Below are 21303 nucleotides of genomic sequence, written 5' to 3'. Positions count from 1 at the left end.
GAAACCCTAAAGGGTCACTATGAGTCAGAATGGACTTGATGGAGGTGGGTTTGGTTTTTTTGGTTATTTGAATTGGTCCTTAAGATGAAAATTGGTTACAACAGACAGACAATATGTGATGCTTTAGATTCAGTTCTGTTCCTTTCGGAGAACTACAGTTCACATCACCAGGCTTAACTGCCAAGGGAAGCCAAGAAAGCAACATAAGATTTACACTGAAATTGCAAATAGTTACTATCACCTTCCACTTATTTAGCACTTTATTTTCTAATTTGCTTTCCCATTTGTTATTTATTTAATCATCATAATGATCCTCTGAGACAGGGTAACATAAATATAACTCTCCCTATTATACAAATGAACAAATTAAGGTTCAATGGAACTGGGTGTGAAAACCAGGAGTGTGTAAATGGATCCAAAGAAGGCCTGATTTTTTTTTTTTCCCTGATCATCTGGATACACCTTGCATAAAGAAAATGGTTCCTTACAATCTTAACGAAGCTTTTATTATTGCTTCTGCCCTATTCAATCTCATGAGGGTTCCTAGAATCCTCTTAATGAACAGGATTGAGAGAGGTCAGAGAGAATGTGTTAATAATAATGACAATAATAGCTGTAGTAGCAGATCTAATGATGATTCTCACCATGATATTCAAGTCTTTATGGCACATTGGAAAAGACTTATGAGAAACAACTTGGTCAAAACTGTGTGGACTTCACAGAAAGAAAATAACTCAACCCAAGTAGAAATCAACGCTGTTTGAGTTACTTATTTTTAATCTATGCACCTTTGCAACCATCTACAAAACTTTTTGTTCTATTAAAATTTTAAACATATTTAATCTTCAGTTGAATAGAAATAACAACCATAAAAAATGTGACAAAACAAGTTTACCTTTCGTGCTTTCACAATTAAAGCTGACAAAATTTTCCTTCCACTCTCAGCAAGGAACATCCTGTTGGCTGTTTCTGAAAGAATTACCTGCAAAAAACAAAAACAGCCCCGGTCAATGAAAAAAGAGACCTATAATTAATTTGAATTCACATCAGACTTTATAACACATCTATGCATAAATAACCCTAATACAGTTAGTGCACTGTATGTGGTACTATTTCAGCAGGCCAACCACAGAGAAAACTGTGACTTACTAAAATAAAGACAGCTCTTGAAATCTTTAATAAAAAAAAAATTAAAAGGTAAATCCGCATTTAATTCTGTTCAACAAAAGATCAGAAAGCCTAAAATAAATTTTACATAGCATCAAATACAGGAAAACAGCCATTTTTGTTGTTAAAAGACCTTATATCAGTTTAAGAAATAAAAGATTTTACTGACTCAAATAAACGATCTAGAACACATACTGATTGACAATAAGAAAGACGGTTTTTATTTTAAGCAGCCATTTGTATACACAGCATCAAAATGTCTCATTGTGACGTGTGGTGGACCTGGAAAGCCATGGGAGAGCACAATGACAAATGAAAGGAAGTAGCAGGGAGGAAAACTAAAGTTAATAGAGTCTATATTAGCCGTTAGGAATAGGGATAATAAAAAGCAAGGAACTACCCTGTTTCTACGCAGCTGGACTCTACAGTATGAGCGTGGGAATGGATGAGTGGCTGGTTGAAGGCACTTAGTTAAAAAAAAAAAAAAAAAAAATACCTGAAAAGCCTGTCGAATACAGTGAAGTTTGGCAAGAAAATCACTGTCTCCGAGGCACTCCAACATTTCAGTTCTATGTAATAAATGGGAGAAAATCGTTAAGCTGGATTCAAGATCAAGCCTACTACATATTTGGACTCAAACAAGGCTTAACCTCAGGACCGTAATATAAAACACATGTCTCCTCCATACTGACAAAGTCAAAATGTGTAAAAAAAAAAAAATTTAACTTGGACCTAAAAATATATTTCTCCCTCTTCTCCTGAACATTTTTAATAAACATCACACATAGTAACACCACCTTTATATTTTTCATAAAAACAGGCAAAACAAAAAAGGTACCTAAGTACTCTTGAGTAAATTTTTCCTTCTTCAACTAAATGCATGGCTTCTTCATAAAAAGGGCAGTGGCAGAGAGACTCTAGACTGTAGGTATGCCGTACTTCCCTGTGCTCTGCAAGCTAAGAAAACAGTGGGTTAAGATAGACTGAACTGATAAAAGAAGAAAAACTATAAAAGACAGAAAATAGGATTTTGCTACTGTCAAAACATACTAAATTGACTAAGCCATGAAAATCATTCAATAAGATTTATAGCTAGTAAGTTCTGAATTCACTTTATTTCAAAATTCAGTTGTAAAAAAGAGTAAAATTTTAAAACAAGCTTAGTTCATTTTGAATCCAACTAGTTAAACCCATATTGCATAGAGAAAAGCAGTATCTTACAGCTCATCAACAAGAATAACTGAAGGTGAAGCATTAAAAAAAGAAAAAATGGATTTTATTACCCAAAGAGTACTTAAAAGTATTACAACTCATGATTGTCAATGGAAAAAAAAAAAAAACTTTCTACAAAGTCATTGCAATAAGCTTAATTTGCCTATTCTAAGAAATATTTTCTTACATGTAACTTGATTAACCTTTGTATAACTGAAACACAGTCATGCTTCTCTAGTAAGTATAACAACTCTACAAATGCAATTTCAGTCTCCTGACAGTTCATTAGAAAAGAACTACAAACACTATAGAGTAGCCAGCCAGCTAAGCAAAAAATCTTTGGAGTTATTTGATTTTTCAGTACCAGATGATCCATTTAAATGGCACTCTGTATATATACATTTTTAAATAACACCCTTATTGAGATGTAATTCACATACCATAAAATTCACCATTTTAAAGTATACAATTCAGTAGTTTTTAGTCAACCTCCATCCCTCCCTGGACCTGGGCAACGACTAATCTACTTTCTGTCTCTATGGATTTGCTTATTCTGGAAATTTCATGCAAATGGAATCAAACAATATGTAGCCTACTGCATTTGGCTTCTTTCACTTAGCATAATGTTTTCAAGTTTCATCCATGATGTAGCATATATCAGTACTTCATTCCATTTTATTGGCTCAATACAATTCCATTGAATGGATATGCCACGCTTTCTTTATCCACTCACCAACTGATGGACATTTGGGTCATTTCCACTCTTGAATTATCGTTAATACCAGAAAACCAAAAACCAAACCCACTGCCATCAAGTTGATTCTGACTAATAGTGACCCTATTGGACAGAGTAGAACTGTCCCACAGGGTTTCTAAGGAGTGCCTGGTGGATTTGCACTGCCAGCCTTTTGGTTAGCAGCCACAGCTTTTAACCGCTACGCCACCAGGGTTTCCTATTGTTAACAATGCTGCTATAAACATTAGTATACACGTTTTTATGTAGACATATGTTTTCAGTTCTCTTGGATGTATAACTAGGAGGGTCATGTGGTAACTCTATGTTTAACTTTCTGAAAACTGCCAAGTTGTTCTGCAAAGCAGCTGTACCATTTTCCATTCCCACCAACAATGTATGAGGGTCCTAATTTCTCCATATCATCACTAACACTTATTATTGTCCACCTTTTTTATTGTAACCATCCTATTGGGCATAAAGTGGCTTGCATTTCCCTAATAATTAACAATGTTCAGGATTTTTTCATGTGCCTATTGGCTATGTATATATCTTCTTTGGAGAAATATCTACTCAAATCCTTTGCCACTTTGGAATTGGGTTCTTTGTCTCTTTATTATTGAGTTTTAAGAGTTCTTTATATTTTTTAGATATAAGTCCTTTATCAGATGTATGATTTCCAAGTATTTTCTCCCATTCTGTTACCTTTTCATTGTCTTGTTGGTGTCCTCTGAAGCACAAAAGTTTTTACTTTTGATACAGTCCAACTAATCAATTTTTTCTTTTGTCACATGTGTTTTTGGAGTCATAGCTAAAGAAACCATTGACTAATCCAAGATTATGAAGACTTAAACCTATGTGTTCTCCTAAAAATTTTATAATTTTTAACTCTTATATTTAGTCTGTGATCCATTTTCAGTTAATTTTTATACATGCTATACCGTGGGGGGTGAGGAGGGGAGAACCTCAGTGTTTTCCATGTGGATATCAGGCTGTCCCAGAATCATCTGTTGAAAAGACTGTTCTTTTCCCCATTGAATTGTCTTGGTACCTGTCACGGATTGAACTCTGTCCCCCCAAAAATGGTGACAACATGGCTAGTTTATGATTCCCAGTATTGTGTGATTTTGTCATCTGACATGATTTTCCTATGTGCTGCAAAATGCTGCTTCTGTGATGTTAATGCTATGAGATTAGCGGCAGTTATGTTAACATGGCAGGACTCAATCTACAAGATTAGGTGGTGTCTTTTTATTTTTTTAATTGTATTTTAGATGAAGGTTTACGGAAACTAGTTTCTCATTAATTAATACACACATTGTTTTGTGATATTGGTTGCCAACTGTATGACATGTCAACAGTCTCCCCTTCTTGACCATGGGTTTCCCATTACCAGTTTTCCTGTCCCCTCCTGAGTTCTTGTCCTTGCCCCTGGGCTGGTATGCCCATTTAGTATCATTTTGTTTTACGGGTCTGTCTGATATGTCTGTCAGTTTATTGTACTATGGAGGCTTGCATGTTGCTGTGATGCTGGAAGCTGTGCTGCTGGAATTCAGATGCCAACAGGGTCACCCATGGTGGACAGGTTTCAGCTGAGATTCCAGACTGAGACAGACTAGGAAGAAGGACCAGGCAGTCTATTTCTGAATAGATTTAGCCAGTGAAAACCTTATGAATAGCAGTGGAACACTGTTTGATATAGTGCCTTCAGGTTGGAAGGCACATACTCAAAAGACGACTAGGGAAGAGCTGCCTCCTCAAAGTACAGTTGACATTAATGACATGGATTGACTCAAGCTTTTGAGACCTCCATTTGCGGATGTGGCACGACTCAAAGGGAAAAGAAACAGCGGCAGACATCCATTAATAATCGGAATGTGGAATGTACCAAGTATGAATCTAGTAAAATTGGAAATCATCAAAAATGAAATGGAATGCATAACATCAATATCCCAGATATTAGTGAGCTGAAATGGACCGGTATTGGCCATTTCGAATCTGACAATCATATGGTCTACTATGCTGGGAATGACATCTTGAAGAGGAATGGCATTGCATTCATCATCAAAAAGAACATTTCAAGATTTATCCTGAAGTACAACACTGTCAGGGATAGGATAATGCCCATACACGTACAAGGAAGATCAGTTAATACGACTATTATTCGAATTTACACACCGATCGCTAAGGCCACAGATGAAGAAATTGAAGTTTTTACCAGCTTCTGTAGTCTGAAATTGATTGAACATGCAATCAGGATGCATTGATAATTACTGGTGAATGGAATGTGAAAGTTGGAAACAAATAAAAAGGACTGGTCATTGGAAAATATGGCCTTGGTGATAGAAACAATGCCAGAGATAGAATGACAGAATTTTGAGAGACCAATGACTTCTTCACTGCAAATACATTTTCTCACCAACATAAACAGCAACTAAACACATGGACCTCACCACATGGAATACACAGGAATCAAATTTACTACATCTGTGGAAAGAGATGATGGAAAAGCTCAATATCATCAGTCAGAATAAGGTCAGGGGCTGACTGTGGGAGAGACAATCAATTGCTCACATGCAAGTTCAAGTTGAAACTGAAGAAAATTAAACAAGTCCATGACAGCCAAAGTACAACCTTGAGTATATCCCACCTGAATTTAGAGACCATCTCAAGAATAGATTTGATGCACTGACTACTGATGACCAAAGACCAGACAAGTTGTGGAATGACATCAAGGACATCATACATGAAGAAAGCAAGAGGTCATTAAATAAAAAGCCAAGAAAGAAAGAAAAGGCCAAAATGGATGTCAGAAGAGACTCTGAAACTTGCTCTTGAGCATATAGTAGCTAAAGCGAATGGAAGAAATGAAGTCAAAGGGCAGCTCGAGAAGACACAGTAAAGTATTATAATGACACGTGCAAATAGCTGGAGATAGAAAACCAAAAGGGGAGAACACGTTCGGCATTTCTCAAGCTGAAAGAACTGAAGAAAAATTCAAGCCTTGAGTTGCAATAGTGAAAGAGTCCATGGGGAAAATATTAAACGATGCAGGAAGCATCAAAAGAAGACGGAAAGAATATACAGAGTCATTGTACCAAAAAGAACTGTTTGACGTTCAGTCATTTCAAGAGGCAGCATATGATCAGGAACCAATGGTACTGAAGGAAGAAGTTCAAGCTGCACTGAAGGCATTGGTGAAAAACAAGACTCCAGGATTTGATGGAACATCAACTGAGATGTTTCAACAAATGGATGCAGTGCTGGAAGTGTTCACTCGTGTATGCCAGGAGATTTGGAAGACAGTTGCCTGGCCAACTAACTGGAAGAAATCCATATTAATGCCTATTCCAAAGAAAGGTGATTCGATGGAATGTGGAAATTATTGAACAGTATCATTAACATCACATGCAAGCAAAATTTTGCTGAAGATCATTCAAAAGTGGCTGTAGCAGTATATCAAGAGGGAATTGCCAGAAATTCAGGCCAGATTCAGAAGTGGAGGTGGAACGAGGGATATCATTGCTGATGTCAGATGAATCCTGGCTGAAAGCAGAGATTACCAGAAAGAAGTTTAACTATGTTTTATTAACTATGCAAAGGCATTCGACTGTGGGGATCATAACAAAGTATGGATAACACTGTCAAGAATGAGAACTTCAAAACACTTAATTGTGCTCATGAGGAACCTGTACATAGATCAAGAGGCAGTTGTTCAAACAGAACGAGGGTATAGTGTGTGGTTTAAAGTCAGAAAAGGTGTGTGTCAGGGTTGTATCCTTTCACCATACGTGTTCAATCTGTATGGTGTGCAGATAATCTGAGAGGGTGGACTGTATGAAGAAGAATGGGGCATCAGGATTGGAGGAAGACTCATTAAAAACCTGCATTATGCACATGACACAACATTGCTTGCTTAAAGTGTAGAGGACTTGAAACACTTACTGATGAAGATCAAAGACTACATCCTTCAGTACGGATTACACCTCAACATAAAGAAAACAAAAATCCTCACAACTGGACCAATGAGCAACATCATGATAAACAGAGAAAAGACTGAAGATGTCAAGGGATTCATTTTACTTGGATCCACAATCAACACCCAGGGAAGCAGCAGTCAGGAAATCAAACAACATATTGCATTGAGCAAATCTGCTGCAAAAGACCTCTTTAAAGTGTTGAAAAGCAAAGATGTCACCTTGAAGACTAAGGTGTGTCTGACCCAAGCCATGGTATTTTCCATTGGGTCATATGCACATGAAAGCTGGACAATGAATGAGGAAGACCAAAGAAGAATTGACGTCTTTAAATTGTGGTGTTGAAGAAGAATATTGGATATAATATGGACAGCCAAAAGAACGAACAAATGTGTCTTGGGAGATGTGCAACCAGAATGCTCCTTAGAAGCAAGAATGGCGAGACTTTGTCTTATGTACTTTGGACATGTTATCAGGAGAGATCAGTCCCTGGAGAAGGACATCATGCTTGGTAAAGTACAGGTCAGGGAAAAAGAGCAAAGACCCTCAATGAGGTAGATTGACACAGTGGCTGCAACAATGGGCTTAAGCATAACGATTGTGAGCATGGCGCAGGACTGGGCAGTGTTTCGTTCTACAGTACGCTATGAGTCGGAACCAACTCAACGGCACCTAACAACAACAATTTTTGGCTGAAGGGTAAACCTCAAGAGTGAATTCATTACTGAGCTATAAAAGTGTCTGGGGGCCATACTCATGGACTTTCTCCAGTCTCTGTCAGACCAGTAAGTTTGGTCTTTTTTTTTTCCTTGTGAGTGAAAATTTTGTACTACATTTTTCTCCAACTCTGTCTGGGACCCTCTATTGTTATCCTTATTACAGCAGTCAGTAGTGGTAGCTGGGCACCATCTAGTTGTGCTGGACTCAGTCTGTGGTAGTTGTGGTCCATTAGTCCTTTGGATTAACCTTCCCTTGTGTTTGGTTTTCTTCATTGTCCTTTGCTCCAGATGGGGTGAGACTAGTGGAATATCCTAGATGGCCGCTTACTAGCTTTTAAGAACTCAGACACAACTCACCGAAGTAGAATACAGAACATTTTCTTTATAAACTATGCTATGCCAATTGGGCTAGATGTTTCCCGAGACCATGGTCCCCACAGCCCTCAGCCTAGTAATTTGGTCCCTCAGGGAGTGTGAATATGTCTATGGAGCTTCCATGACCTTGCCTCGGACAAGTTATGCTGGCTTCCCCAGGACTGTGTACTGTCTTACCCTTCATCAGAGTTATCACTTATCTATTGTCTATTTAGTGTTTTTTCCATCCCCACCTCTCCCCTCCCTCATTACCATCAAAGATTGTTTCTTTTTGTGTGTAAACCTTTTGAGTTTTTATTGTAGTGGTGTCATACAGTATTTGTCCTTTTGTGATTGACTTATTTCATTCAACATACTGCCCTCCAGATTCATCTATGTTGTGAGATGCTTTGCAAGTTCATCATTATTCTTTATCTTTGCATAGTATTCCATTGTGTGTGTGTACCATAGTTTGTTTATCCACACATCTGTTGATGGTCACCTAGGTTGTTTACATCTTTTTGCTATTGTGAACAATGCTGCAATGAACATGGGTGTGCATATGCCTATTCATGTGACAGTTCTTATTTCTTTAGGATATATGCCTAGGAGTGGGATTACTGGATCATATGGTATTTCTATTTCTAGCTTTACAAGGAAATGCCATATCATTTTCCAAAATGGTTACACCATTTTGCATTTCCACCAGCAGTGCATAAGAGTTCCAACCCACCCACAGCCTCTCCAACATATTATTTTCTATTTTTTTGATTTGTGCCAGTAATTTCTCTAAAGATTACTGATCGCGAGCATTTTCTTATGTATCTGTTAGCCACTTGAATTCTTCTTTGGTGAACTGTCTGTTCCTCTGCCCATTTTTAAGTTGGGTTATTTCTCTTTTTGTTGTAGAAGTGTTGGATTTTCCTGTAGATTTTAGAGATAAGACCTTTGTCAGATCTGTCATAGTCAAAAATTTTTTCCCAACCTGTAGGTTCTCTTTCTAATCTTTTGGTGAAGTCTTTTGATGAGCATAAGGGTTTAATTTTTAGAAGATTCCAGTTATCTAGCTTATCTTCTGGTGTTTGTGTATTGCTATAGGTTGTGTTTTAAGTCAATCTCTTTTCAGATTTAAAAGACAGAAGCAAGCAGAGAGACATGGGGACCTCATACCACCAAGAAACAAGAGCCAGGAGTGCACGTCCTTTGTACCCAGTGTCGCTAGGCTGAGAAGCTCCTAGCGCAAGAGAAGATTGATGACCTTGTGCACCTTCCTCCAGAGCCCACAGACAGAAAACACCTTCCCCTGGAGCTGGCACCCTGAATTCAGACTTTTAGCCTCCTAGGCTGTGAGGGAATACATTTCTCTTTGTTAATGCCATCCACTTGTAGTATTTCTGTTACACCGGCACTATATAACTAAGAGAACACCCCTGTCAAAATCAATTGACTAGGGAAACAATTCCATTTACAACAGCATCTAAGAGAATAAAATACCTAAGAATAAATCAAACCAGGGATGTGAAGGACTTATACAATGAAAACTATAAAACATCATTGAAAGAGATTAAAGAAGCCTTAAATAAATGAAAAGATGTTCATGGATCGGAAGGCTTGTTGTTGCCATTGTTGTTAGGTGTCATTGAATCGGTTCTGACTCATAGTGACCCTATGTAGAACAGAATGAAACGCTGCCAGGTCCTATACCACCCTCATGATTGTTGTTATGTGTGAGCTCATTGTTCCAGCCATTGTGTCAATCCATCTTGTTCATGGTCCTCCTCTTTTTTGATGATCCTTCACTTTACCAACCATGATGTCCTTCTCCAGGGACTTGCCCCTCCTCATAACATGTCCAAAACATGTGAGATGAAGTCTTATCATCCTCCCCTCTAAGCATTCTGGCTGTGCTTCTTCCTAGGAAGATTTGTTTGTTCTTTTGGCAGTTAACGGTATATTCAGTTTTCTTCAGCAACACCACAACTGAAAAGTGTCAATTCTTCTTCGGTCTTCCTTATTCATTGTCCAACTTTCGCAAGCACATGAGGTGACTGAAAACACCATGGCTTGGGTCAGGCACAGCTTAGTCCTCAAAGTGACACCTTTGCTTTTTAAAACTTTAAAGAGGTCTTTTGCAGCAGATTTGCTCAATGCAATATGTTGTTTGATTTCCTGACTGCTGCTTCCCTGGGTGGTGATTGTGGATCCAAGTAAAATGAAATCCTTGACAAGTTCAATCTTTTCTCTGTTTATCATGATGTTGCTTATTGGTCCAGTTGTGAGGATTTTTGTTTTCTTTATGTTGAGGTATAATCCGTACTGATCTTCATCAGTAAGTGCTTCAAGTCCTCTACACTTTCAGTAAGCAAGGCTGTGTCGTCTGCATATCGCAGGCTGTTAATGAGTCTCCCTCCCATCCTGATGCCCCGTTCTTCTGCATATAGTCCAGATTCTCGAATTATTTGCTCAGCCTACAGACAGAATAAGTAGGGTGAAAGTCATTAATGTTCGGCGCATTGAATCTATTCTTGAGATGGTCTCTAAATTCAGGTATGATGCACTCAAGATTGTACTTTGGTTCCTGTGGACTTGTTCTAATTTTCTTCAGCTTCAACTTGAGCTTGCATGTAAGCATTTGAGGATCTGTTCCATAGTCAGTCCCTGGCTGTGTTCTGACTGATGATATTGAGCTTTTCCATTATCTCTTTCCACAGATGTAGCAGATTTGATTCCTGTGTATTCCACCTGGCGAGATCCACGTGTACAGTCACCATTTATGTAGTTGAAAAAGGGTATTTGCAATGAAGAAGTCATTGGTCTTGTAAAATTCTATCATGTGATTGCCAGTGTTGTTTCTATCACCAAGGCCATATTTTCCATGATCAATCCAAATCACCAGTAATTATTAATGCATCCGGATTGCATGTTCGATCAATTTCAGACTGCAGAAGTTGGTAAAAACTTCAATTTTTTAATCTTTGGCATTAGTGGTTCGTGTGTAAATTTGAATAATAGTCATATTAACTGATCTTCCTTGTAGGCATATGGATATTCCTATCACTGACAGTGTTATACTTCAGGATAGATCTTGAAATGTTCCTTTTGACGATGAACGTAACGCCATTCCTCTTCAAGTTGTCATTCCCAGCACAGTAGACCATATGATTATCCAATTCAAATGGCCTATACCAGTCCATTTCAGCTCACTAAATTTTAATGCCTAGGATATCAGAGTTTATGCACTCCATTTCATTTTTGGCAATTTCCAATCTGCCTAGATTCATACTTCAAACATTCCATGTCCGATTATTAATGGATGTTTGCAGCTATTTCTTCTCATTCTGAATCGTGCCACATCAGCAAATGAAGGTTCTGAAAGCTTGATGCCATTCACATACATTAAAGTCGACCCTACTTTGAGGTGGCAGCTCTTCCCCAGTCATTTTTCGTGTGCCTTCTAACTTGAGGGGATCATCTTCTGGTACTATATCAATGTTCCACTGCTATTCATAATGTTTTCACTGGTTAATTCTTTTCAGAAATAGTCTGTCAATCCCTTCTTCCTGGTCTGTCTTAGTCTGGAAGCTCAGCTGAAACCTGTCCACCACGGGTAACCCTACAGATATCTGAACACCAGTGATATAGCTTCCAGCATCACAGCAACACACAAGCCCCACACTACGATAAACTGACAGATTCGTAGGGTTGGAAGGCTTAATATCGTTAAAATGCCAATACTACTCAAAGCAACCTGTAGATTCAGTGCAATCCCAATCAAAATCCCAACAGCCCTGTTTACAGAAATAGAAAAACAAATCCTCAACTTTGTATGGAATGGCAAGAGGCTTCACAAAGCCAAAGCATGTTGAAAGAGAAGTACAAAGTAGGAGGACTCATACTTCCTGATTTTAAACCATACTATACAGCTATAGGAAACCTTGGTGTGGTGGTTAAGTGCTACGGCTACTAATCAAAAGGTCAATGGTTCAAATCCACCTAGGTCCTCCTACAAAACTCTATGGGGCAGTTCTACTCTGTCCTATAGGGTCGCTATGAGTTGGAATCAACTCGACAACAATGGGTTTTTTTTTTTCACAGAGACAGTAATCGAAACAGCCTGGTACTGGCATAACAATAGATACATAGACCAATGGAATAGAACTGAGAGTCCAGAAATAAATCCACACATTTTTTTTTTTATGGATAACTCATTTTTGACAGGGGTTCTAAGTCCATTCCATGGGGAAAGAAGAGTCTCTTCAATAAATGGTGCTGGGGTATGTATATACAAGTTCATGTGCACTGCAAATATATTCATATATGTAATAAACTACATAGAGGGCATAGTTACGGATACTTGGTAGATGTACTCAAACACCTCATGGGATTGGTTTTCTGTGTTTGAAGGCTTGGGACCATAATCTCGTGGGACGACACGGTCAATTGGCATAATATAGTTCATAAAGATAATGTTCTACATCCTAGTTTGGTGAGTAGCATCTGCAGTCTTAACAGCTTACAAGTGGCCATCTAAGATACACTATTTGTTTCTATTCATTTGGAACAAAAGAGAATGAAGGAAACCAAAGGCTCAAAGAAGAAACTAATCCACAAGACTAACAGCCTACATGAACCACAGTCTCATTTAGCCTGAGACCAGAAGAACTGGATGGTGCCTGGCTACTACTACTGACCGTTCTGACCAGGCACACAACAGAAGTTCACAGATAAAAAGGGAGAAAAACGCAGAACAAAACTCAAATTCCTAAAAGCACCCAAACTTACTGGAGCAAGAGAGACTAGAGGAACCCGAGACTATAACCCTAAGGTATCCCTCCGAATATCGAGCTATAGCCACTCCCGGTGGTCACGTTTCATCCAAATAATAGATTTGCTTTATAAAATAATATCACCCATGAATACCGTACTCCCTTAAATAATCAAATATACGAGACCAGTTACCCTAAAACAAAGATGAGATGCTAAGGAGGGCAGGAAAGCTAGATTAATGGATATAACGAAAATAATGAGAATGTTGACATAACGTGAAGAATGTAACAAATGTCATAGAACAAGCTGTACAAAAATTGTTAAATGGAATCTCATTTGCTATATAAACTTCCACCTAAAATACAATATTTTAAAAAATAAAATAAAAATAACTGGTACTGGGAAAATTGAATTTCCATAAGCAGAAAAATGAAAGAGGATCAAAGCTTCACACCATATATAAAAACAAATTCAAATGGATTAAGGACCTAAATGTGCAAACTAAATCCATATCAGTCTTAGAATAAAAAGCAGGGGGCAATGGTGCCAGGCCCAGCTTTTCAAATGAGTTATCTAATATAATAACAAAAGCACAAACAGCAAAGGACAAAATAAATAAGTGGGACTTCGTAAAAACTAAAAACTTCTGTTCATCAAAAGACTTGACCAAAAATGTGAAAAGGCAAGCTACTGACTGGGAGAATATCTTTGGAAATCATACATCCAACAAGAATCTAATAATCAAAATATATATAAAACTTTGACAACAACAAAAAGACAACCCAATCATAAAAAGGGCAAAGGACATGAATAGACATTTCACCAAAGATGACATTCAAGTGGCCACCAAAAACACTAAAAGATGCTCAGCATCATTAGCCATCAGAAAGATGCAGATTAAAACCATAACAAGATACCATTTCACTTCCAATAGGATGGTTAAGTTAAAAAAAAAAAATGTTGGTGAGGATGTGGGAAATTTGGAACCCTTACCCATCACTGGTGGCAATGCAAAATGGTACAGTCATTGAGGAAAACAGTGTGGCAGTTCCTCAAAGACCTAAAAACAGAACTACCATGCTGTTGTTGTTGTTAGGTGCCGTCGAGTCAGTTCTGACTCATAGCGACCCTATGCACAACAGAACAAAACACTGCCCGGTTCTGCGTCATCCTTACAATCGTTGTTATGCTTCAGCTTCTCATTGCAGCCACTGTATCAATCCACCTCTTTGAGGGTCTTCTTCTTTTCCGCTGACGCTGTACTCTGCCAAGCATGATGCCCTTCTCCAGGGACTGATCCCTCCTGACAACATGTCCAAAGTATGTAAGACACAGTCTCGCCATCCTTGCCTCTAAGGAGCATTCTGGCTGCACTTCTTCCAAGACAGATTTGTTCGTTCTTTTGGCAGTTCATGGTATACTCAATATTCTTTGCCAACACCACAATTCAAAGGCGTCAACTCTTCTTCAGTCTTCCTTATTCATTGTCCAGCTTTCATACGCATATGATGCGAATGAAAATACCACGGCTTGGGTCAGAAGTACCATATGACCTAGAATTTCCACTCCTAGGTATATATTCAAAAGACTTGAAAGCAGAGACTCAAACACAGACTTACACATCAGTGTTCACTGCAGCACTATTCGCAACAGCCAAAAGGTGGCAACAACGTAAAAGCCCATCAACAGATGAATGGATAAACAAAATGTGGTACATACATACAATGGAATACTACTGAGTAAGTAGGAGAAATGAAGTCTTGATATATGCTACAATTTGGATGGAGCTGGAAGACATTATGCTGAGTGAAATAAGTCAATTACAAAAAGACAAATATTGTATGGCCTCACTCACATAAAAAAAAAAAAAACAATAAAAGGCAAGCATACATAGAACAAAGTTTATTAGTGGTTATCAGGGATGAGGGGGTGGGCCAAAGGGGTAGGCCTAAGGTGATGGAAATATTGCACTGATTAAGGGTAGGGTTTCAGAGCCAATTATTATAATTGCTGCCAATAAGTTGCACACTTATAAAAAGCTGAATTGGCAAAAGTTGTATGATAGATATATTTACAGCAACAAAAAGAATAACTGCTGAGGCTATTTACGTACAACCAAAAACTTCATGGGATTTGGTTTCTTGGTTTGGAGGTTTAGGGTCATGGTTTCATGTGATACTCTAGTTAATTGGCCTAATAACATGTTTAGTGCTTCTGATCTGATCTACCTTCTACTTTGTTGTGTAGTGCCTGGAGTCTTAAAATCTTACAAGCGGCCATCTGAGGCACAATTGGTCTCTATTTGCCTGGAGCAACAGAAGGAGAGTCAGAAATAGGAGGAGGATATGGAATTTATGGCTAATCACCTCCATGAACAAGTGCCTCTTATGCCATGAGACCAGAAGAACTAGATGGTACCCAGCTACCATTATTAAATATTTTGATCAAAGATTCTATGGAACAATCCTGATCAAACAGGGAAAATGCAGAAAAACTTCAAATTGCCATGGACTTCAGACTTCCTGAAGCCATAAAGGTTGGATGAACCCTTGAAACTATGGCTCTGAGAAAATCTTTAAACCTTAAACCAAAAATGTCCCCTGAAGTCTTCTTAAAAACAAACAGTAGCTTAACCAGTAAAAAATATCTGCCTTGAACATTATGCACTTTTAAGAACTACCTATATGTATTCAAATTGACAAGGGAAACTTGAAAAGATTAGATAGGAAGCTTAGGGGGCAGTGAATCTAGGTTAATGGGGGAAGAACATTTCAGAAAAGGAGGGTGAGAAAGGTTGCATAAGTCGAAGAATATAATCAATGTCACTAAACAGTATGTGAAAAAACTATCGAATTGGTGTATGTTTTGCTGGTATATAGTTTGCTGTGTATAGTCTTAACAACAACAAAAAACCCTTATGGATCACCAAAAAAAAAAAATCAATTCACCATAAATGTAACGGTTTATTTCTGGACACTCAATTCTATTCCATTGATCTAAATGTCTCTTCTTATAATACTACGACGCACTCTTGCTTACTGCAGCTCTGTAGTAAGTTTTAGAACTGGAAAGTGTGGGTTTTCCAACTTTGTTCTTCTTTTTCCAAGACCATTTTGGCAATTCTGGGTCCCCTGATTTTCCATATGAATTTTAGGATCGGTTTGTCAGTATCTGCAAATATGGAAGCTGGGAGTATCCATTTGGAGAGTGTTACCATCTCAACAATATTAGGACTTCCAATTCATGAACATGGGATATTTTTCCATTTATTTAGGTCTTCTTTGATTTCTTTTCATAAAATTTTATAATTTCTAGTGTTCAAGTCTTACACTTCTTTTGTTAGATTTATTTTTTAATATTGTATTCTTTATGATGCTATTGTAATGGAATTGTCTTTTAGTATTTAATTTGCAGATTGTTCATTGCTAATGTATAGAAATACAATTAATTTTGTATATTGACCTTGTATCTTGCAACCTGTTGAACTCATTCATTAGTGCTAGTAGTTTTCTAGTGAATTCCTTAAGAATGTATAAAATCATGTCATCTGCAAATTGAGGTAGTTTAACTTCTTTTTTTCCCAATGTAGATGTCCTTTAGTTCTTTTTCTTATATAATGCCCTGGTTAAAACTTCAAGTACAGGAGGTGGGGCCAAGAAGGCAGAGTAGTCAGACTCTTCCAGTGAACCCTCTTACAAAAAAGACCCAAAAAAACAAGTGAAACGATTATATTTATGACAAGCTAGGAGCCCTAAACATCAAAGGCAGAGTCAGAAAACGGACTGAGTAGCAGGGGTAAGGAGAGACGGTTCAGAAGCAGAGAGGAGATGCAGGACCTGAATTGCTGGGAACCCTCAGGCTGTGATGGGCTGGTGGTAGTGTTCGGCGGCAGTCTCCTCAGGGAGGAACAGCCAGCCACATAACCTACTCACACCTCCGGACCCAGAGAAGAATGGCGCTCTCGGCAAAAGCTAAGTACCTGCGTTTATTTAACTGTGCCACCAGCCCCTAAGCCACCTTCAGTGGCTGCTGATTTCCCTGGGCCTGAGGCAGTACTTGCTGCGTGTCCTGAGCCATTCTCCTGCCCTTGGAGAAGGAATAAATTCACAATTGAGGAAAACATAATCTGCCAGCTCTACTACCCTGGGAGCTCAGGACAGAAGCAGCTCCTGTCCCGGCATAAACGGTCCTTGGACTTTGAACAACTTTCCCCCTGCATGTTCCTGTGTGGGCCTGTTTTAGGAGAAAAGGCCCTTGTTGGCAGACTACAACTGCTTCAGCTGTGCGGTGGAGAGGTGCGTGATGTTTGATAGCACTTCGCCTACTAAACACGGTATTCACCTACCCACATCAGGGGCCTAAGGACTGGCGGCTGCACTAAGGTCCCCCAGACACACACGACAGGGGTCCAAGGATAACTGCTACCTCCCAGTGCTTACAACAAAAAGCACTGGGTGACCATGGTCCATCTGTGGGACCCACCCACCTGTGCACTCTACAGAACAGGGATGCGCTTTCCTCACAGACACTAGGGAGACAGTTGTTAGCTCCCTGCCTTGTTCAGAGTGTGACCCCCTGCTGCAACCAGATACTGGGACTTACACCAAACACCCCTGCCCTCTACGACTGTAGGACAGAGCCTTAACAACACACTTGGTGACCAACTACCTGGATACCTGAGCTGAATCCATACAAGAAAAGTGAATGGACTCCTAGGCTCATATACCTGGTAACAGCTCTAGCCATCTGGTGACAGGACGTTAGAGCTTCAAAAGAGAAAATAATCAAGCTAGCTCACTCAAGCAAACTATTTCAGCATATCAAAACAAAACAAAGCAAGGACCTAGGATACAGTGAGCAAACATAAAATAATTAATACAATAACTTATAGATGCCTCAGAGAAAACAGTCAATATCAAATCACATAAAGAAATAGACCAAGATCGCTTCAACAAGCTCTCAAAACGAAGAATCAAGGGATCTTCTGGATGAAGGTGCCTTCCTGGAATTACCAAGATAAAAAAAATGCTCAAAACAGGGCAACAACGATGTCATTACATAGAAGACGACAACATTAAAACAATAAACATAGTAAGTAAAAAACTAAGAAACATAGTCATAGATCTTTCATATGGAGAGAAAGACAAGGTGATATAAAAAAATAACAGTTAGGTTTAAGCTTAGAAAAATTGGGGTAAATAAATTAAGGTAACCACAAAGGAGACTAACAATCCTACTCATCAAAATAAAACATAAGAAAAAAATAGAGACTCAGAAGAAACAAAATCAACAACAACGAAGAGGAAAGCACAATATATATATAAAAACTTAAGTGGGAAAAACAAACCGTCAACAACACACAAAAAAAGACATCAAAATGACAGCACTAAACTCATAGCTAGCCATAATTAACGCTGAATGTCAATGGACTAAATGCACCAATAAAGACACAGAAAGTGGCAGAACGGATAAAAAAACATGATCCGTCTATGTGCTGGCTACAAGAGACACACCTTAGACTCAGAGACACAAACAAACTAAAACTCAAAGGATGGAAAAAAATATATATCAAGCAAACAACAATAAAAAAAGAACAGGAGTAGCAGTATTAATTTCTGACAAAATAGATTTTAAACTTAAATCCACCACAAAGGAAAAGGAAGGACACTGTATAATGATTAGAGGGACAATATACCGGGAGGAAATGACCATATTAAATATTTATGCACCCAATGACAGGGCTGCAAGATACATAAAAAGAACTCTAACAGCACTGAAAAATAACATAGACAGTGCCACATTTATAGTAGGAGACTTCAACACACCACTTTCAGTGAAGGACAGGACATCAAGAAAGAAGCTCAGTAAAGACACGGAAGATCAAAATGCCACAATCAACCATCCTGACCTCATAGACATATACAGAACACTCTACCCAACAGCAGCCAAGTATGCTTTCTTTTCTAATGCACATGGAACACTCTCTAGAATAGACCATGTATTAGGTCATAAAGCAAGCCTTAGCAGAATCCAAAACATCAAAATATTACAAAGTATCTTCTCTGACCATAAGACCATAAAAGTAGACATCAATAACAGAAAAAGTAGGGAAAAGAAATCAAACACTTGGAAACTGAACAATACCCTGCTCAAAAGTGACTGAGTTGTAGAAGACATCAAGGATGGAATAAAGAAATTCATAGAATCCAATGAGAATGAAAACACTTCCTATCAGAACCTTTGGGACACAGCAAAGGCAGTGCTCAGAGGTCAATTTATATCAATAAATGCACACATCCAAAAAGAAGAAGGGGCCAAAATCAAAGCTTTATCCCTACAACTTGAACAAATAGAAAGACAGCAACAACAACAAAAAAAACCCTCAGGCACCAGAAGGAAGCAAATAATAAAAATTAGAGCAGAATTAAATGAAATAGAGAATAGAAAAGCAACTGAAAGAGTTAACATGACCAAAAGCTGGTTCTCTGAAAAAATTAACAAAATTGATAAACCACTGGCCAAGCTGACAAAAGAAAAACAGGAGAGGAAGCAAATAACCTGAATAAGAAATGAGATGGGCGATATTACAACAGACCCAACTGAAATTAAAAGAATCATATCAGATTACTATGAAAAATTGTACTCTAACAAATTTGAAAACCTAGAAGAAATGGATGAATTCCTAGAAACACACTACCTACCTAAACTAACACAAACAGAGGTAGAACAAGTAAATAAACCCATAACAAAAGAAGAGATTGAAAAGGTAATTAAAAAACTCCTAACAAAAAAAGCCCTGGACTGGACTGCTTCCCTGCAGAGTTCTACCAAACTTTCAAAGAAGAGTTAACACCACTACTGCTAAAGGTATTTCAGAGCATAGAAAAGGGTGGAATACTCCCAAACATTCTATGAAGTCAGCATGTCCCTGATTCCAAAGCCAGGTAAAGACACCACAAAAAAAATTACAGACCTATATCCCTCATGAGGAAACCCTGGTGGCGTAGTGGTTAAGTGCTACAGCTGCTAACCAAAGGGTTGGCAGTTCCAATCTGCCAGGCGCTCCTTGGAAACTCTACGGGGCAGTTCTACTCTGTCCTATAGGGTCGCTATGAGTCGGAATCGACTCGATGGCAGTGGGTTTGGTTATCCTTCATGAACTTAGATGCAAAAATCCTCAACAAAATCCTAGCCAAGAGAATTCAACAACATATCAAAAAAATAATTCACCATGACCAAGTGGGATTCATACCAGTTATGCAGCGATGGTTCAACATTAGAAAAACAGTTGCTGTAATCCATCATATAAATAAAACAAATGACAAGAACCACATGATGTTATCAATCAATGCAGAAAAGGCATTTGACAAAGTTCAATACCCATTCATTATAAAAACTCTGAGCAAAATAGGAATACAAGGAAAATTCCTCAATAAAGGGCATTTATGCAATAGTCAACATTATTCTAAACGGAGAGAGTGTAAAAGCATTCCCCTTGAGATCAGGAACCAAAGATGTCCTTTATCACTACTTTTATTCAACACTGTGCTGGAGGTCCTAGCCAGAGCAATTAGGTTAGATAAACAAATAAAGGGCATCCAGATTCATAAATAAGAAGTAAAATTATCTCTATTTGCAGATGACATGATCAAATACACAGAAAACCCTAAAGAATCCTCAAGATAACTACTGAAACTAATAGAAGAGTTCAGCAGAGTATCAGGTTACAAGATAAACATACAAAAATCAGTTGTATTCCTGTACACCAACAAAAAGAACATCAAAGAGGAAATCACCAAATCAATACCATTTACAGTAGCCCCTAAGAAGATAAAATACTTAGGAATAAATCTTACCAGAGATGTAAAAGACTGATACAAAGAAAACTACAAGATGCTACTGCAAGAAACCAAAAGAGACCTACATGGGTGGAAGAACACACCTTGCTCATGGATAGGAAGCCTTAACATTGCAAAAATGTCTATTCTACCAAAAACCATGTATAGATACAATGTTTATTCCAATTCAAATCCCAATGACATTTTTTAATGAGATGGAGAAACAAATCACCAACTTCATATGGAAGGGAAAGAGGCCCTGGATAAGTAAAGCATTACTGAAAAAGAAGAACAAAGGGGGAGGCCTCACTCTACCTGATTTTAAAATCTATTATACAACAACAAGAACAACATACCACCCCAGTAGTCAAAACAGGCTGGTAGTGGTACAAAAACAGATACATAGACCAATGGAATAGAATTGAGAATCCAGATATAAATCCATCCACATATGAGCAGCTGATATCTGACAAAGGCCCAAAGTCAGTTAAATGGGAAAAAGACAGTCTCTTTAACAAATGGTGCTAGCATAACTG

General features: G+C 38.2%; 1 protein-coding gene across 2 annotated transcripts in view; it reads right to left on the bottom strand.

Annotated features, from left to right (window-relative positions):
• The window catches only part of MIGA1 (mitoguardin 1), a 109722-nt gene that overhangs the window by 10360 nt on the left and 78059 nt on the right, over positions 1–21303 (bottom strand). Inside the window, exons 9-11 of one of the 2 annotated variants that reach the window (XM_049875609.1) lie at positions 2006–2124; positions 1664–1736; positions 896–982 (exon numbers count right to left, since the gene is read on the bottom strand). In XM_049875609.1, the coding sequence (XP_049731566.1) occupies positions 896–982; positions 1664–1736; positions 2006–2124 (279 nt within the window). The remainder of the gene's footprint in view (positions 1–895; positions 983–1663; positions 1737–2005; positions 2125–21303) is intronic. The other variant, XM_049875610.1, reaches the window with a different exon arrangement.

This window comes from Elephas maximus, chromosome 3, assembly GCF_024166365.1.
Source record: "Elephas maximus indicus isolate mEleMax1 chromosome 3, mEleMax1 primary haplotype, whole genome shotgun sequence".
Lineage (NCBI taxonomy): Eukaryota > Metazoa > Chordata > Mammalia > Proboscidea > Elephantidae > Elephas > Elephas maximus.
This window is presented reverse-complemented; position numbering and strand designations above follow the sequence as displayed.